Source organism: Pogona vitticeps, chromosome 1, assembly GCF_051106095.1.
Source record: "Pogona vitticeps strain Pit_001003342236 chromosome 1, PviZW2.1, whole genome shotgun sequence".
NCBI classification, from domain to species: domain Eukaryota; kingdom Metazoa; phylum Chordata; class Lepidosauria; order Squamata; family Agamidae; genus Pogona; species Pogona vitticeps.
In genome coordinates this window covers 296,347,537-296,366,835 of record NC_135783.1, presented here as the reverse complement: position 1 = coordinate 296,366,835, position 19,299 = coordinate 296,347,537, and the positions used below count along the sequence as shown (strand labels likewise).

Below are 19,299 nucleotides of genomic sequence, written 5' to 3'. Positions count from 1 at the left end.
TCCTTACAGGGAATGGTTGGTGGCAGCTTAGTGAAACTGTGGCATATCCCAGTAGGTCTGGGGTTGTCACACCACCTTTCCAAAACAAATATGCTCCAGTACTAGAGAAGAGAAAGGATGTGGATCAGAGGAGAGCTATGGACTGAAAGCCTCTCTTGCCCCCTAGGTCTCTCACTCCACCCCCATATGCTCTCAAGCCAGTCAAGAACTTACCTCCAGCCTTGGAGTGGGCAAGGATTTATTCCCTCTTTTTTATTCAATGGAAGGGAATGAGACCAAAACCCAACAATTATGGAGGAAAAAACTGAAAACTCCACTTCAACAGGGCTTTGGATATCTTTGGTGACTCTGATGTTGGAGCCCTTTAACGTGAGAATGAAAACAGGGCTCAATAAAAGCAGAATCAGGACCAGAGTCAAATGAGCATTGGTTTTTATTTTTTACAGAGATATAATGCATATTTGGGTGGGCAATCAACAACTGGAGACTACTTTGCGCTATTCTTCCTTGATCACAGATGTATTGCTAGACAGAAAGTATACCTGGTTGCAGCTTCTCACTTTAACTTTTTTTTATTTTATTAGTAGCAAAGACCTTTGGTATAAAATGGACTCACAAAGAAGTGGAGTTGACCCAGCAAATTTTAAGGGGCAGCATTCTCATCAGCACAAAGGTAGCATGTAGTCCCACTTCACCATTATCAATATAGGATTGCTTCTCTGAATCAGTAATACAGCCAAACAGGATCACTGCTGTGCAGTGGAACAATTCACAAATGTGAGATTCAGCAGGCAGTTAGGAGACAAGCTTCAGCCTCCCCTTATTTCTACTCAAATGTAAACCAAACTAGGAAGAAAGGCATAGTATCCTTGACTGAAGGAATCACATTAGAGAAAAGGGGCTTACCACGGATAGTGCACCCTGCTTCCGATTCTGATCCTGGCAACATAGCAACTCCAGAACTCATGCTGGCTTGTCGTAATGGATCTTCTACTTTGATACAACATTTACCAGTATATGCAGCACTGCAAGTCTGTTGAACAATGGCATACATCTGCCATCCCAATCAATCCTATGCAGATTTATTGTTCTGTGCCATCAAGTTGCATCTGACATATGGCAACTTTAACAGGGTTTCTGAGGCCTGTAAAATATTCAAGGGGTGGTTTACCATTGCAAGCCCCCAGTGACTGAGTGGGGGATTTGAACACAGGTTTTCTGAATCCTAACTTTGCCTACTACAAAGCACACTTGTGCTCAAAGCAGGTTCTATTGAGTTCAGTAAGTTGTACTTCCAACAGAATTTGGAAAAATTCCTTTTTGAACAAGTTCCAGACTTTGCCAGTCAGTGTGCCCGGTGGCTTTTCTGACTGGGAAAGTCTGGGAAAGTTAGTTCAGAAAGAAACTTTTCTGGGCTCTTGTTTCCAAGCAAGTGCTTATAGGAACAAAGTCTTCAATTAATACAGAGTAATCACAGATTTTCTTCTAGTGGCAAAGGGGCAAATTGTCCCACTCTTTGAAAACTTTCCTGGGAAAAATGTAGGGAGCTGTGCAAATTACAAAGTGGTATGAGTTCATGTTTTGCTTTTAAGAGAAGAAACACACACAAAGATGATCTTATCACAGGAATTGACTGAAAATGGGTTTTCAAGGAACAAAACGCTACTTAGAATGAGCTGGACAGTAACTCTTGTAAGTTTTAGCTTAATGAGAGAATTCTCACTAATTGATTTGTTAACAAGGGATGAACATGCATACATAGGTTGATCATTTCGGTATCTGGCATTCACAACAAGCCATGGTTTATAAGAACAGATATAATTCTATTGTGGGCTACTTTTCCATAGGAATGAATCCCAAATATGTGTTGGCAAAGGCAGAATGAAGAGATACCTCTTTAGTGTCTACAGCCTTGCATGTCTTTTTGCCTAGCACAAAAAAAGCACCAATGCTTTTCACACAAGCTGTCAGTGCAAAGTCACAGACCGCCTTCTGGACAGGTCTTAATGGATGTTTCCTAGCAGCTGCTTCATCACATTCCTCAGTCTCAGGAGAAGGCTCCAATTGCCTATTTGTTAAGAGATTAGGCAGTAATTCTCTGAACTTTGCTTTTCTACGGGAGGAAATAAAAGAGATGGAGGATGAACACACAGTTAAGCAACCACTGGCTATACGTATGTACACCTTGTATATAAAACAAAAAGGGATCTCTTCTTGTTCATGTAATTTCAAAGAACATTGTTTACTAAAGGACTCAAACCATTAAATCCATAGCAGACTCGTATTTACCCAGTCAAGGACAGTTTTCAATTCCCCCTGCAATACCCTAACCCTATCAGCCAGGGAAAACAAGGATCCCTATCTCTACAAGGAACATACTCCAATGAGAAAACAAACTCAGAAACAAATCCAAATCAATAAAGGCTTTACTTAGCCCGCCTGCCTTCCATTTGCTCTCAGTGGTACATTATCCAATAACTTAGCCATAACTACTTTTGCTTGCGTTCCCCTAAAGCATTTTGTACAGCACACATGCAAAATGAAAGGTGACGTCAGGTCTGAAAGCCAGTGAAATCAAGCAAATCCATCAGAGGTTCACAGTAAGCGTTGTCACAAACACCAAAGGCAACAACTCCATGGGACCACACACCACGTTTCCCTGGAGTGGAATGAATGAAAGGGACCAGCTGTCAGTATCATACCAAAGTCTTGGTTACTGGGGTGGATCCTTCCCCAGCACTGAACTGCTGTTGAGTTTCCTATAGTGTTGCTCACAGTGGGAAAAGAAGGGTAAACAGACGGACCATTTCTGGTGATGGTTCCATACATCTTGGAGTGCTCCATTAACGAATCCCAAAACACTGACGTTTCAACTAAAATGCTTATGGGCTGAGGATCACAATCAAAATACTGAAGGTTTAAAGAGAACCAAACTTCATTCCCCACCCTAACCCCTTCCATTCCCAGAGTCTCATGCAAAAGCATCAGAGAAGTTGCTGGACAACCATCATGTGGCCTGGAGCAGCTCCCACTGTTGCCCTGGTATATCCGACTGGCAGATGTTGGTCACTAATCTGCTGGACTGGCTTTCTAAGCACAAGCCGCTGACAAAGTGCTGGATGAAGCTGCCTTTCATCTTCCATTTCTGCAAGTGGGAGAAAGGGAAGAAGGGAGGGAGGGAAGAGAAAGAACAACATCAAAATATGTAAACCTCTCTTCCTCTTGCCAGAGTTTCTTGCTTTTTGTTTCTGAAGTACAAAATAAAGCTATAGATAATGTCTGTAACACACATGAATGACAATGGGAAAAGAGAGGGAACAGATGGGCTATTTGCAATGATGATGATAGTGGTGATGACTATGTTTCTGTTTGATGTTACATAGTTCATCATGGTATTAAATTTCTGGCACAAACACAAAAATATCAGGACTGATCTACCCACACATAGAGTGAGATGTCTCAGTGAGGAAAGGCACCATGGTCTCATAACATGCCTAGCTACATTTTGATTTCATATGAGGCATCAAGACTGACCTTGTTAAAATGGCTGGAATGGGTGGAAATCAGGTAGTAACTGGAATTCTCTTTTAGGATAAGGGGAGAATCAAACTTCTTCTTTCAGAACCATTCATACTGGACTGCTTTTACCACCTGGTAGGTAGTTTCAAATGTAATATATACCCTATTCCTACAAATTTCCACGATATGACAATTACGTCTACCAAACCAACTGTAATTGTATGATACCCACATTCAAAATATGCAAGCACTTAAAAGTGTGTATGAGTATAAATAATGGATTTTAAAATCCACACCTAGGGATTGGTTTTCATCCCACGCACCATTTATGTATCTTAAGAGAAAGACACCTTCTTATTCACATGAGCACTTCACAACTGAGACAACGTGCCTACATTTGGTGCTTGGTTATCTGTACCTGAGTCAAGTGGAAATCATCTCATAAGAAGATGCAAACTCACTCCCATACAGAAAACAGACAGTCCAGTATACTATGTGTGCAAACGCTGAGTTTCTTAGAATTACAGATATTTCAGGTTCCCCATATGCAAATCAACAATTCATATGACTAAGAACAGAAACAGACATTATAGATAAGTTGTCATTGGAAGAGAGAATTCTTGAATTGCTGAAAGCCTCTGAGTTCACAACAGGCACTTTCCTGACCTCATACAGTTTACAGACTAGTTTGTTTTTGTTTAATGACTGGTCTTCAGAATTAAAGCATGGGATTCCTTTGAAATCTGATTTCTCTAAAACAAAATTCCATTTGAATTGCATCTGGGGCTTTCAGCTCTAATTGCAGGCTATATATAACTCTATTTCTAAAGTAAGTGGTCCATTAATTTTAATCATATTTTAGTTTTCTGCAACTGTGGTTTATCTCACATGGAGAAGTCATTCTATGCCAGGGGTCAGGGAACTTTTTTACCTTTTACCCCCCCCCCCCCAAATTTATATATGCCAACATTATCCCCTTGATTCGAAAGGAAGAAAATACATTAGTTGAATTAAAAACATTATCGAATCTACACAGGCTGTGTACCGAACCAACAGGATGCACCAAATTTGATAAAGATGTGGACTATTTTTGCTGGAAACATTGCACTCCAGCCATGGTGTAGTATAGGGAGTAGTAAGGTGTCCAACTTGCCTAGCAAGTTGCATTAAATTTTTGCTAGCTTGCAGAGGATTTAATCATCATCAGTGGCTCCCAGAGTGGTCCTAGCAATGACATACTTGCTAGAGACAGCCAACGCAGAATTGGGGGGTGGGCTTTCCCTACCACTTTAATCATTCTATGTGTGGTGTGCAAAAAGGAACAAACCAGGCTAAAGGTCATGTCATACACCCTGGTGCCACAGCCCAATATCAAAGGACCAGTGTGCTTTTTTATCATCATCAATGGAAAACTCAGCAGTGGCCAGAGGGTTAGAAAAGATCAGTCTACATCCCAATCCCAAAGAAGGGAAGTGCCAAAGAATGCTCCAACTACCATACAATTGCACTCATTTCACACGCTAGCAAGGTTATGCTCAAAATCCTACAAGGCAGGCTTCAGCAGTATGTGGACTGAGAACTCCCAGAAGTACAAGCCGGATTTCGAAGGGGCAGAAGAACTAGAGACCAAATTGCTAATATGTGCTGGATTATGGAGAAAGCCAGAGAGTTCCAGAAAAACATCTACTTCTGCTTCATTGACTATGCAAAAGCATGGCAGAAAGTGAGGACTTAAAGAACCTCTTAATGAGGGTGAAAGAGGAGAACGCAAAAAATGGTCTGAAGCTGAACATTTAAAAACAAAACTGGCCCCATCACCTCCTGGCAAATAGAAGGGGAAGATATGGAGGCAGTGACAGATTTTACTTTCTTGGGCTCCATGATTACTGCAGAGGGTGACAGCAGCCACGAAATTAAAAGATGCCTGCTTCTTGGAAGGAAAGCAATGATAAACCCAGACAGCACCTTAAAAAGCCACCCTTCCCCCCCACTTTAATTCAGTTTCTCTTTTGCTTGACTGACTGTTCATTTTCAGTTTTGAGTCAGTCTCTCTCTCTCTCTCTCTCTCACACACACACACACACACACACACACACACACAGAGAGAGACACACAAATTCCATTTCCTCCCTCCCTCCATTTTCTCCCTCCATTTTCTACAATTACATACATTTAAATAAGCTTGATGAAGTCCTCGGTCTCTCGCACCTTTCTTTCTTCCCTCCTTCCCTTGCTTGCTCCTTTCCCGCCTTCTGTTTGCTCGCATTCATTTCTGGAGGAAGCAGTCATTCAGAAGCCCCGGATTGATTGATTGCCTGGGGCTAATCCCCACCTGTAACCACTTAGGGAGGCTTATCTCTCCGATCTCTAACAGAACGAAGCATTTAGAAGTGCCCTGCTGCAACGAAGGAAGTAACAGAGAGAGGTGCTTACAATTTGAGGTTTGGCTGCAGAGGGTAGGGATGGGAGGGAGGGGGTAGCACTCTGCTCATTACCCCCAGGATCTTCACTTTTACCCCATTTGGGGTAATTTACCCCTATTCTCCGACCTATGTTCTATGCTATTTGCTTTGTAAGCACTATTTTGCGGTATACCCTTATTTCTCTGTTTGTGGAAAACAGCAGTGCCAATCATCCCAGTACCAGTGGACAGACGAATAATGGATGATTATTTGAAAATTTTAAATGTCAGCTCTTATGTCATGTGAAATATGCCCCTGACACTGAGGCTCCAGTTGTCCTGACCCAAATGCAACAGCTGTCTATTTTAACTTGCATGTTTGGAAGCCAGCTAGCATAACTTAATGAAATGCCAAATCAACAACAAAGTCTGAAACCAAATCATACCATTCTGTGATACATATATGAGGTTAACAGGGATTCTATTCACCGGCTGATTGGTCTGAGCCCTCCCAACTTCCATTCTTCAGCCAGGCAGATGGTCCTTTTATGACAGAAGGCTCATGTTCTCAGCAGCCTGACAGCAGGGGCACATTGAACTGACATTTATTTCCACTGTTTCATTGACGAGGGGGGGGGGAAGAGTGGCTCACCAGCCTTGCATTGATGTGGTGGATGTGGCATATGCAGGTAAGAGGCACTGAAAGCTAGCAGGGCTGTCCAGTTTCTCTGCCAAGGCCCCCCGTGTACATTAATGACCAAAGGTGACATACATTTATAATGCACGACTTTCGTGAAGCTGTTATGCCAAGCAGTTTGAAGCAGCAAAGACAAGGTTGCAGAACAACCAGTAAACAAGCAGATGTTAAAATCTAGAAGAATCCCACTGTAAGGCTTCATTAGTAAATAACATTAGTTCATTTTTTTTGGAAGTATCAATTAATTACACCTGATTTCTCTTTCACATGACCATTATTTGCCCTATTGCAATTGTGCAGACTTTGAAAGCATGTTGTTCCCTGCTAATGGTAGAGGGGGCGGAATTTGGACCACAGTTCCTAAAATGCGCAACCAGCACAGCCACCAACCATTTGTCCATGGTAACTCTGGGCACTGCAGCCTGTCCAAACTAAGCATCCATTGAATCAGTCAATCAACAAATAAATAAAACAGTTCCAAGCACTGCTGTCACCAAATTAGAGAACTCTCCACTGATTGAACAGTCACATCCAAAACACTGGTCTACCTCCATCCTGCTTATGACTGGTCCTTATTTCTCTTACAGAAATAACCAGCCAGAAAAGCCGGGTGTGCAGGAAGGTGATGGTGATTATTTGTCTGAAAGACAGAAATTAAACTCCACAGGTTGTCGTTTACTCGTTTAGTCGTGTCCGACTCTTCATGACCCCATGGACCAGAGCACGCCAGGCCCTCCTATCTTCCACTGCCTCCCGGAGTTCAGTCAATTTCATGTTGGTTGCTTTGCAGACATTGTCCAGCCATCTCATCCTCTGTCATCCCCTTCTCCTCTTCCCGTCACACTTTCCCAACATCTGGGTCTTTTCCAAGGAGTCTTCTCTTCTCATCAGATGGCCAAAGTACTGGAGCCTCAGCTTCAGGATCTGTCCTTCCAGTGAGCACTCAGGGTTGATTTCCTTCAAAATGGATAGGTTTGTTCTCTTTGCAGTCCAGGGGACTCTCAAGAGCCTCCTCCAGCACCACAATTCAAAAGCATCAATTCTTCAGTGGTCAGCCTCCTTTACGGTCCAGCTCTCGCTTCCATACAACGCTACTGGAAAAACCATAGCTTTGACTATGCGGACCTTTGTCGGCAAGGTGATGTCTCTGCTTTTTAAGATGCTGTCAAGGTTTGTCATCGCTTTCCTCCCCAGAAGCAGGCGTCTTTTAATTTCGGGGCTGCTGTCTCCATCTGCAGTGATCATGGAGCCCAAGAAAGTAAAATCTGTCACTGCCTCCATATCTTCCCCTTCTATTTGCCAGGAGGTGATGGGACCAGTGGCCATTATCTTAGTTTTTTTTGATGTTGAGTTTCAGGCCATTTTTTGCGTTCTCCTCTTTCACCCTCATTACAAGGTTCTTTAATTCCTCCTCACTTTCTGCCATCAGAGTGGTATCATCTGCATATCTGCGATTGTTGATATTTCTTCCAGCAATCTTAATTCCGTTTTGGGATTCCTCCAGTCCAGCCTTCCGCATGATGTATTCTACATATAAGTTAAATAAGCCAGGGGACAATATACAGCCTTGTCGTACTCCTTTCCCAATTTTGAACCAATCAGTTGTTCCATATCCAGTTCTAACTGTTGCTTCCTGTCCCACACATAGGTTTCTCAGGAGATAGACAAGGTGGTCAGGCACTCCCATTTCTTTAAGGACTTGCCATAGTTTGCTGTGATCCACACAGTCAAAGGCTTTTGCATAGTCAATGAAGCAGAAGTAGATATTTTTCTGGAACTCTCTGGCTTTCTCCATAATCCAGTGCATGTTAGCAATTTGGTCTCAAGTTCCTCTGCCCCTTCGGAATCCGGCTTGTACTTCTGGGAGTTCTCGGTCCACATACTGCTGAAGCCTACCTTGGAGGATTTTGAGCATAACCTTGCTAGCGTATGAAATGAGTGCAATTGTATGGTAGTTGGAGCATTCTTTGGCACTGCCTTTCTTTGAGATTGGGATGTAGACTGATCTTTTCCAATCCTCTGGCCACTGCTTAGTTTTCCAAACTTGTTGGCCCTTGCAAGCCTTTTGTATTACACATTAATTGCTCACAACGATAATTAGCAAGGGATTTTTTTCCATTCTCTGCTCCCATCCCAATCCCAGAGAAAATCTCTTGGGAGACTATGTATGTTAGTTTTCTGGATTAGAGTCTCACTGATCCGTAAACCTCTTTAAGCAGAACTGACACTGGTTTCTTGCATGTGTGTTTTTATTAATGGAATGGGTTATATCAGCAAGGCACCCAGCAAGCATTTTATCTTGTTAATGAATGTCACGAAAGAAAGAAGCTCCTCTATTAATTGCGGGACTTGAAAGCACAGCAGTTGTCGTTTCCCCAGGATCCACTTCTTTCTTTGTTCAGTTAAATGGAAAGGTAAGGTTAGGGTACAAATGTGAAAACGGAGGCCAGGGATTACATGTAGGGAACAGTCTTTCCCTAATTACTGCATTTTGTAATTAGCAAACTCTAAGTGGTGGGCTTGATTTCATTAATTTCTCTCACATCCGGAGCTTCAGTTGCATTTTCAGGACTTACTCCACAGAGCAGTAATGTAGTTCAGCTTCATTTCATACTTTACATTTGATGGCTTGAGTGCACACAAGTTATAAAAAATAACTGAGCCTTAGGCCAGCACAGCAGAGATGAGATCTTTCTTAGCCAGAAAAATAAAGAGCACTGAGAAACAAAGCTATAGCTACTAACGTTAAATATATATATTTTAAAAAGCCCTATAACCATAGGATATAGTCAAATGTCATTGTCAAATGTCAGATACCTAACAAGTGGGACCTTGGCTAGTATTTCAAGATTGAATTGCATGTGCAAAGTGGGTGGCCTGGCGACTTGCAATCATATAAGCCATATATTTATACATTCATGTATGGAATAGGGAAGAGGCTCCACACTTACTTTAAACAGATTTTTACAACAATCCCTGCTGTCCTTTTCTCTGCTCAAAATCAATCTGAATTGTATGGAATGTGGTTCACAGAAAGGGATTTGTTTTGTGGAACTCACCACAAGCTGCCACCCACATGGCTGTTATCCTGAATATGAGGAGCTTACGGTATGTGAAGTGGGGGGAGGGGGAAATGGGCCAATCTAAAGAAAAATATTGCCGATTAGAAAAAGTCACCTTTGAAAAAATAGTTGCTGTTTAGTCTAAAATACCTTAGTTCATGCTCCCCATTTTTTTGAGCGTAGCCCTCCTTTTTCTGTAATCCCAAAATCTTTTTCGAAAGCATAAGGCCAGCTTTTGGAATAAATATACAGATCTGCTTTCGGAGAACTTACTGATATTACTCTGTGTTCCAAAACCTGTTTACAGGTTTACCACTGCCTTCTTCTGCACAGTACTAGCAAACATTAGCTTGAGCTGCACTGATATTGTCTGTGAAAGATCCTTCCTCTAGTGTCACCGTCTACTCTTGCTTCTACCCTGTAGCTACTCTTTAGGAGTTTTTCCACCCCCATCACCACTGGAAGGATCAATTCTCTTCTGCCGATATGACCATGATTTCCTGACAAGTCTGATGCCTCATTTTTTACTGTGCTGCCTTGAGTCGTCCCATTTGTGTCAAGACTTGCAATGGACTCTAGCCTCCTGACTGCATTGGACTCTGTACTTAGAATAGTCAGAAGTCCAAGACGGTAGAGACATATCTTCCCAGGAGGGGTACTTCGGGGAAGGTTTGAAGCTGTGGGTCAATGTCAATAGCTTACAGAAGACCTGATTCCATCACTTCGTGGAGAGGACTAGGCCCTTTGATTTCTCTCCCTTGTGCTAGGCCATAGGCTGGTCAAGCCCAGAAGGTTACACATACTGACTGGGAATCAAAGTCCTTTCGGTGAAGCTGAGGTTAAACAAAGAGGTCAGTTCACAGCAGATGATGTTCCAGAAAGCTGGTCTTAGCATCCACGACACAGGAGATCAATCAGAATTGGAAGTAATGTGAAGATGCTGGGTTGTGGGACCTGTGTTGTCCAAGCAACCAGCACCTCTCAACCAAGAGAGATGGTGTCCCAAACCCCACTCAGACCCAGAAACAATTTGTTAGTCCAGTCTTGTGGGCATTCTTTCCCTAAGAAGTAAAAAGGTGACTGTGTCCCCCCCCCCTTTAACACTCCTCTATTTGAAGTCCTGCCAGAGGACAGTCCTCTTTTGTAGGTGCTTTCCACTTATAACCCAAGTCTGATTCAAAGCCAAAGAACCATAAAAAAGATGAGAGACGTTGAGGTTGCCCATCCATACTGAGTACCTAAGCAGCACACTATTCAAGTACAGTGGTGCCCCGCATAGCGAGGTTAATCCATTCCGGATTAACCCTCGCTATGAGGAAACATCGCTAAACGGGACGCAAAATGCCATTGGAACACATTAAACTTAGTTTAATGTATCCCAATGGCTTCTATACTCACCGTTAAACGAAGTTTCCTCATAGCGCCGCCATTTTCGCGCCCTCGGTAAGCAAGGGCAGGGCGCGAAAATGGTTGCGGTGGCCATTTTGGGTCGTCCGGTGGCCATTTTGGAGCCGCCGAACAGCTGATTTCCTGGCGTCGCAATGCGAAGATCGGTAAGCGAAACGCTTACCGATCTTCGCAATGTCAGTTTTGGGCATAGAGGCCATCGGTAAGCGATCGCATTAGCAATCTCAAAAAAGAGATCACTATGCGATTTCGTCGTTATACGGTGCGCTCGTTAAGCGAGGCACCACTGTACATGGGTCACAGCTTTTCCCCTTTCTGCTGAGATAGACTACAATTCTATTTCATTTCTAAAAATAACTTCTTACTTGGCACCTGCATATATTAATGAACATATACCATTCTACGGGAAAAGCTACCTTCTTTTTGGTTCTTCATGTTATTTTTGATATATGTCATCACATCCTAACACAACTATATCTCTCCAGAGTTACCTTGATCTGGGGCCAGATTTAGCACGCTGCTGCTGCTTCTCCCACTGTAATCTTTACACCCCATTTTCCAGTGTGCTGTAAATATTGTCCAACTGTCTGGAGCAGAAATGGAGGATTTATAGAGGGCTGCAGGGGACGGAGGAAATCTACAACATTTCATAAAGCCCAGAAAAATTACTACCTAGAAAACTGCAGGTGCATGAACACACATGTGTGGGAATCAATTATATTGCACTTGGAATACTAATGGACAGCTACAGAAGTGGGGATGTCTTTCTGCTCCTATAGCTTTTAGTGGAATCCAGTTTCCCTTCTCCAGAAGCAAGCAACATAACATGTTACAGGATCACTGCAAGTCACTTCTTACAAATCAACATTATATATCGGATGCCAAAATCCTGTTCATAGCACAAGCCAAGTCGTAACTTTCTGTCTATTCTTCCATGGTCAACAAAGTGTCTCTATTGTGATTCTTGGATGGGGTGGGGGTTTACACACACACCAATCCAGTGTTCATACACGCCCCCCCCCCCACCGAATCACAGCAGGATACTTTGTCTACCAGGGAGAAACATACAGAAAGTTATGACTTGGCTTGCATTATGATTTCAGCCACTGTGTTGGTAACAAAATCAGATTTTGTGCCTTAAGAGTCCCCTCATTTTGGTGCTAAAGTTCAGAACATTGTTATCAAAGAGAAAATCTTATTGGTGGTGATACCTGGTTATATACGGTTCTCCCCATGGTATCTCACCAGCACCCATACTATTTTCAGTGCCAGATTCTGACCTCCTTGTTCTCCAAGGACTTTAAAGATTTTTGTTGTTTTAATCCCTTTGATATTTTAATGCTTTTAGTAATCAATTGGCTTTTAGACCCACATTTTGGGTTGTATTGTATCATGCTGACTTTGTACTATTACAGGTATTATAATTATTATTAGAAAATTCAAAACACAGTCTTTGTCCAAAAACCTACGTAAGTATCAGTTAAATATCAGTGTAATAGGTCTGCTATTCCCAATATTGCTTTTTTCTTTTCTTTTTCTTTCTTTTCTCTTCTTTTTTTGGAGTGCTTATAGCACTACTTCATAGATCTCCAGTTGATTATAATATTTTATGAAATTCCGCAGCATTGTTCCCAATGCCGCACTGACTATGTGAACCACTGAAATGTTTTTCATCTACAAATGCGTTATTTCTATTGTCAGGTTTCTATATTTTGTTCATTTTTCCCCCTCTTCTTTATCTTCAACTCCGACATTCTCTGAAATTGCAGTGTCAATTATCTAGACATTTCTTCATTCTGTTACTGTTATGTGTGGTGTATTACTCTCAAGATGTCTGTCTGTTTGAATCCAAAAGTCCCACAAGATCTTAACTTAGTTGTTTTCTGACACCTTGTCTACTTGATGTTCCCACAGATTCTTGAATACTGGCAGATTACATAGTGACCAGTGTATTTATTTTACAATTCTATTATGTCTAGCGTTGTCATGTGTCTGCACAATTATGTTGACTTTGTACTGTTGCAGGTATTATTATTATTCTATATAACAATATATATTATTATAATATAATTATAATAATAATATAATTATTTTATATAATAATATAATTTGGATATATTATCAGATTTTAATTTTTTAAATCTTTTTTTGCAGTTTTTAATACTTGTCTAATAAATATATTTATAGATATCCACTGAATACAAATAATAGCCACAAACATGACTGTCAAAATACCAGATGTCAGAATTTCATGCTGTTTGCAGAAGATCTGTGAGATCACTTCATGTGCTGTAATTATGCCTTTATAGACAAATTAATTACTTTAAGTACAAATGTTATGGCAGGGCAGAAATAATGCAAAACGGAGAAGAAAAACAGGAAAAATTAGTTTTAGTCAAATAAATCTTTTTCTGTTAAAGAAAACAAAATTTTAGTTTGGATTTCCAAGCTTTATATGAACATTTTGCCTTGCTGCAAAATGAAACTAGGTCTTAACCAAACAGAACAGCCTCGGGGCAAACAAGATACTTGAATGAAATTCAGTGAAATCATGTATAACTCCTCTTTTGTAACAAAAAAGCACAAAAGCTTTTAAGTCCTCTTTGCCTTAAGCTTTCTTAGGTGCTTTTGGACAACATTAAGGGTTTTTTTTAAAACTTCATGCTCCCTCTGTTTATCACTAACTGCATGTTATCTCACCCTCACTCAATGGAGGGTGCCTCTTCCTCTGTTTACTCCTTTTCCCTGGGGAAAAAAATCCAACACCTCAAGAAGGGTATGTACGTGCACCAGTACTAGAACAAGACAACATACAACTATATTCCCTTTAACAAACAAAATCAGCAGCAAGGCTTTCGTTACTATCTGGGGTGGGATTTGAGAAGCTTTGCGAGACTGACGCCAGTCACCTTCACAACAGGCGGCTTTGCCAGGCTGTTTTTCTTGGCTCTTAATTGGTCCTTTTGGAGCCCAGCTTATGAACAAAAGCCTGACATGATTTCTGGAGTCAAGCTTGTCAATAACCACTTGAGAGAGAGAGCGTTTCTGGAGTCGACTCGGTTAACCACAGCACATCCAGAGCATGGAAGTGATTGGTTCAGACGATCACTTCCAACTCTGCTGGTCGTGGGGGACAGAGAGCTGCACAGCTCTCTCAGCCCCACAAAGTAGGTTTTTTAAGGGTCTAAATAACATTCTGATACAATTCATGTGAGGATAGACCAATTGTGGTAGATTATACTATTTTGGAGGAACATTTCTTTATTGTGTTTAAAAATACATTCAAAACAGGTTAAAAATAGCACAATACTAGTTGATACCTGAAACTCAGAATTGTTGTTATGACTAGCTAGCATGGCTAGTATGGAGTAACAAAATGGGTGTGTTGGCAAAGCAGGCGCTTCCTTTTCAGGATGAGAGGGGAGTACCTTTTCCAACTTAGCTCCTCCTTGTCCTGATCCGTTTATGTGAAATTCCCAGGGGGAGGCAGTACGCTACACATGTGTGAAGCACGGCAGAAGCATTGCTCATTGAGCAAGCATGCCTTGCTTATTGGCTCTCAATAATAAAGGATAGAAAAGAAGCGTGTAATCTTCCGGGCCCCCTCTGGTTCCGTTGTAATTTAAGAGGTTGTAGGGCCTTGATTTCAAATATAAGTGGTGTGTCTCACATGTGGTGCAGAAAGACAACTATTCAGCCCTGTTGAATTTGCCTGGTTTCTGTTCAACATGGGAGGATTAGAGTATTAAGCCCTCCTCATGAATCTAATCATTTGGAAATCAACACACCTGAACAGAAGAGCTTCCTGCCCATGTGGACTTCCAGGAGCTTTACGAATGTTTGACAATGTTGTTTACCTGGAAATCCTCCAAATTCTTCTTATCTGTTGCTCTGCGAGTATGGAAAGCAATGATAGCAACATGCTTCTTGTGTACTGAAAAGTAACCGAGTGAGTAATGTCAGAATAGGGTGAGTACTGCTATCAGAGAAGTGCTCATTAGGTGCAAAAGAAACTTTGTTCCAAGATTCTGCCCAATGCCAGTGAGAGCAAAGCACTTAAGGACAAAATCAGTGACCTAATTCCAGGACAGGCTGGTGTACGTATGATCAATCAGGAGAGAGGAAGGTAGACCCAAGCATGTACAACTCATCAGGGAAATTCACATAGTCCTAGTTTTAACTGTGAAAGCTTTTCCCAGTGAATGTGCTGTGACAGTTTTTACAGACACCTCTCCATTAGCCTGATCCCTTGGAGAATATATGCTTACATTTTCCACGGACAAGGTTTCAAAAGCACTCTGGTCTTTATTTGGAGCAATAGAAATCTGCAGGCAATTGAAAGTACACAAAAAAACCACAGTGCTGCAGAAGCCACCCAGATTTCCTTAAAGTGCCAGCTCACAGAAGGTCCACCCTGTGCCTCCTTCATAACAACAAGACATTGCAGTTTGCTCTAGTGTAGATTCTCTGTCATTCACTGTCCAGCACTAATAGGAGAAGTTGAACTTCCTATAGCTATCAAAAGACACAGAACCATATGTCTGGAACCTTTTTCTACATGGAAAGGACTGTAATGGGTCTCTTTCCATGTCCTACTAGTCCTCTGAGAGTCTCTGCCAGGATTTCATGCTGGGCATGACTGGATTCCGCCCCCCCCCCCAGACACTATGCAGGAATGAACTGACACACTGGAGACAGAAGGCAGGAGGAACATGCAAGGGCAGGAGGAGAAAGAAGGCCAGAAAGAGCCCATCAAAGAAACCTCCCCCCAAGTGGGGAATATAAGGAAGCTGGAAGAGGAGCCGGGGGGGGGGGTTAGTTGGAAGACGGGAGGAGCAGGAGCGTGACCAAGAGAACTGGGTGGGTGCCCCTGAGTGGGGAAGAAAGTAAGGAGCATGGTGCAGAGGCATGTGCTAGTTTTGTGACTTCAGGACACAATCCTACACTGGCCAAGGTGGTCCTGAACTATCTGAAGGAGCTCGATCTGGAGGAGTCAAGATAAGATTGAACTGAAGTGTGGGACACCAGACAAGTGTTAAAAGAGGAACAGGACAGTTGAGAGGACCTGACCCCAAATTAACTCACTCTCTGTGCAGGGAATGGCAGTTTCTGTGGATGCACCAGTTGGCACAGGAGATCAGGAAAGGGGAGTTGAGAGTATATGACCACTAACACTAATGTCTGGGCCTCAGACATTAGATAATTTCCCCTTATTATATAGGTGCAGGAACACCACGTGTGGTTCAGAATAAATGTTGCAGTTGTTTGGACATTGACTCTGAGTAGTCTGTCCAGCAATGGATGGCTCAGGGGTGTATTTTGTGATCCCCACCTGCCGGATGAGGCAGACCCCTCCACACCCAGAAATGACTGGCAAGGATATTGTATGTAACATTATCATTCAAGACTGTGAGGAGAATCATGGTCTCATCATTAATACTCAGCCACTTCCATTTAGAATTATGTTAGTTAGACAGTTATGAGCATGTATAAGGGAAGCAAATTTAAGGAGTCTCTTTCTGTACATGATTTTGATCTGCTACCTGTACAACATACCTACCATTCATGCCATATTTCAGATATCACACAGCGTAGAAAAGCTGCTCTTTGGACTGTAATTCCTGAAATATCCCACCCAGGATGGGGAATTATGAGAGTTGTCATTCAAAATATAACCTTTCTAGTCTCTGGCTATCCAAGATCCCAGCGGACTGTGTATCTCAAACCACTCTGTCCAAATCCATTTTTAAAAGGAGTGTCAATGGCACCACAGTGGCAGCAGCATAAAATAAAAAGGGTGTTGTTTAGGATAGTGCAGTACCTGTCTGCCGTCTTTCTGATTGCACGACTCGATGGTGATCTGGGAGCCAGTAGAGAAGGAGGTGATAGAGAGACACTTGTCCTGTTGTCTGATTAATGGGTCGCTGAATATCCACTCCTTTGAAGGCGGGAAGGGAGAAAGGGCGAAGGAAAGAAGAGGGTTCAAAACAGTGTTACAAATAAGACATTTCCTCCAACCATCCATATTAAATTGATGCATCTTGTCTTTTTTGAAAGGCCTTAACACAAGGATCTTTTCTGCACACATTCTGCTTGAGGCATTTATGCATGTGTTCAAGATCACATGGAGAGAGCTGAGCACGAGCCCTTTGGGGGGGGGAACGGGAATATTTCTTGAGAAATTCCTGAGATTACAGCAGTTCTTTCAGGTATCACTGTGATTGCAGTGAGCAGTTCTTTAGCAGGTGCTGTGCTGGAAAGTGAAAAGCCCAAAGGAGGAAAAGTCCCAATAGGAACAAAGCAGGAGACCTTGCATATACAAAGAACAGTCAGTCAGAGACAAAGGGACTGAAACATTTTGGGAAATAACAGCTTGGGGCTTCAAATTTATCAGAAAACCATGATGCTCACCCCATGTTGAAAACTCGGGCATGTAACTGAAGATGACTTTTGAAGTAGGCTGCTCCTCACCCCCCAGCCCACTGTCTTGGATTCAAAATCTGACTAGAGAGACTCCTACTCATGTGGGTCAGGGTAGGTAGGGAGACTAAGCTTCATTCACTCATTTGCCTGCAGTCTCCTTATGTCTCCCCAAATACATTCTTAGAGGTTCTCCAGAACAGTGGAGGACATGGAACAGGGGAGTGCAGAGAGAGAGGAGAAACGGGTGAAAAAAACACTTCTCCCCCATCCCCCACCTCCTAACAACAGGTGTATTTTGGGCATCACTCCACCCAAAGAATTCTTGCGCCAACAAAAAAATAAGCTGGATCTGAGTCATCAGTTTCTCCAGGTTCAGCTTTCCCCTACCCCTGGCATAATGCCGCCTTTTACAACCTCCCTTGCTAGCATTGCCAGCTATTCCTTGGGGTGTAGGTGGGGCTGCCGTCTAACACATCTGGAGGGCAGTAGTTTGGGGTAGGCTATCAAAGTCTACACTGGCCTAGTCTTGCTTCTCTGAATTTCTCAAAAGGCAGGCATTTATAGCTCTCCCACAGGAGGGAAACTCTTCAACAAGCTGTTGCCAGGGATGGCAAAACAGGTGATTTATCTTTAGGGATACAATATCCACACCCACACTGCTACATAAACAGAACAAGCAGTGCAAACCCCACTTCATTGTTTCTATCCTCCCACCTAATAACTACCCTTCCCAACAGGCAATTAACATCCGCCTTCTTCACGGGGATAATTCTCAGGACAGAGATACAGTTCAATGAATTTCAGCAGTTTCAAACACTGATAAAATAGCACCGCAAGTCAAATCAAACAGCTTGCTGGACACCATCTGCAAACATATTTGCAGTCTTTAACGAGGCGAGCAAGTATTTGCTACCGTTCAGTATTCTTCTGTGACCTCTGGCTTTATTCACGCTGCTTCCTTGTTATATGTCAGCATCCGAATGAAGAGTTCTTAGGCAATATGTTCAGATCGAAGAATTCTGCCAACTTGTGCTGATGCATAGCAGTGCCCATTAGATAATGCTATTTTATGAATACCCACAGGAAACTATGGAGGAAACAGCGACTACATTGTCAAGAACTGAGCGAGCAAGTAGCAGAGAGCTGACTAAAAATGTTCAGCTCGTGCTGCACTGTGTCTGACTACTCATGACAGTGGGTTGGAGTTAGGCTTTCAGCCTGATGCTGGTTTGTTGTTTAACTGCTTTGATAACAAGGCCAATTCAAGCAGCTGGAGAGCATCTCCTAGAAATGCTGCCACTTGAAGGACGTATGGAGGAAAAGCCCAGTCAGCCCTATTCCTATCACAGAGTTGGTAAGTAACAAGTCACAAGTAATACAACCTCCTGTAATCAATTACTCTTCTTTTTATGGTTAAAAATGTAATGAAGCTATGTTTCAGAATTAATGGTAAAAGAGGGGAAATGTTGATTTCTTTTGGGGGGGTGCATGCATACATGCACACACACACACACACACACACACACACACATTATGTGTCACATTTCTCTGACATAGTAAGAAGTAGCATCACAGTTTCAGTGTTTACGCACTGAAAAGAGTAACATGAAAAAAAGTCCTTTCAAAAATAACTTCCTAAACTTTTTTCAGTTATGTAGCCATTTCAGCCTGCTTCGATATGTACAGCAAAAATAAAAATAAAAGGGCGCAACAAAAGAATTGTATCTGAGGAAGTGGATTGTAATACAAAAAGCCCACACTGGAAAAAACCTATTAGTATTTAAAGTGAC

The 19,299-nt window shown here is 42.2% G+C and overlaps 1 protein-coding gene across 4 annotated transcripts in view; it reads right to left on the bottom strand.

Moving 5' to 3' along the window:
- Positions 1-415: 415 nt before the first annotated feature.
- Positions 416-19,299, bottom strand: part of GALNT16 (polypeptide N-acetylgalactosaminyltransferase 16) — a 192,455-nt gene continuing 173,571 nt past the window's right edge. For 2 of the 4 annotated variants that reach the window (XM_020788514.3, XM_072986159.2), the window contains 2 exons: positions 16,908-17,024; positions 416-3,145 (listed from right to left, as the gene is read on the bottom strand). In XM_020788514.3, the coding sequence (XP_020644173.1) occupies positions 3,008-3,145; positions 16,908-17,024 (255 nt within the window). In that variant the 3' untranslated portion in view covers positions 416-3,007. Of the gene's footprint in view, positions 3,146-14,874; positions 15,021-16,907; positions 17,025-19,299 lie in introns of all 4 variants that reach the window. The other 2 variants (XM_072986160.2, XR_013543663.1) reach the window with 2 other exon arrangements.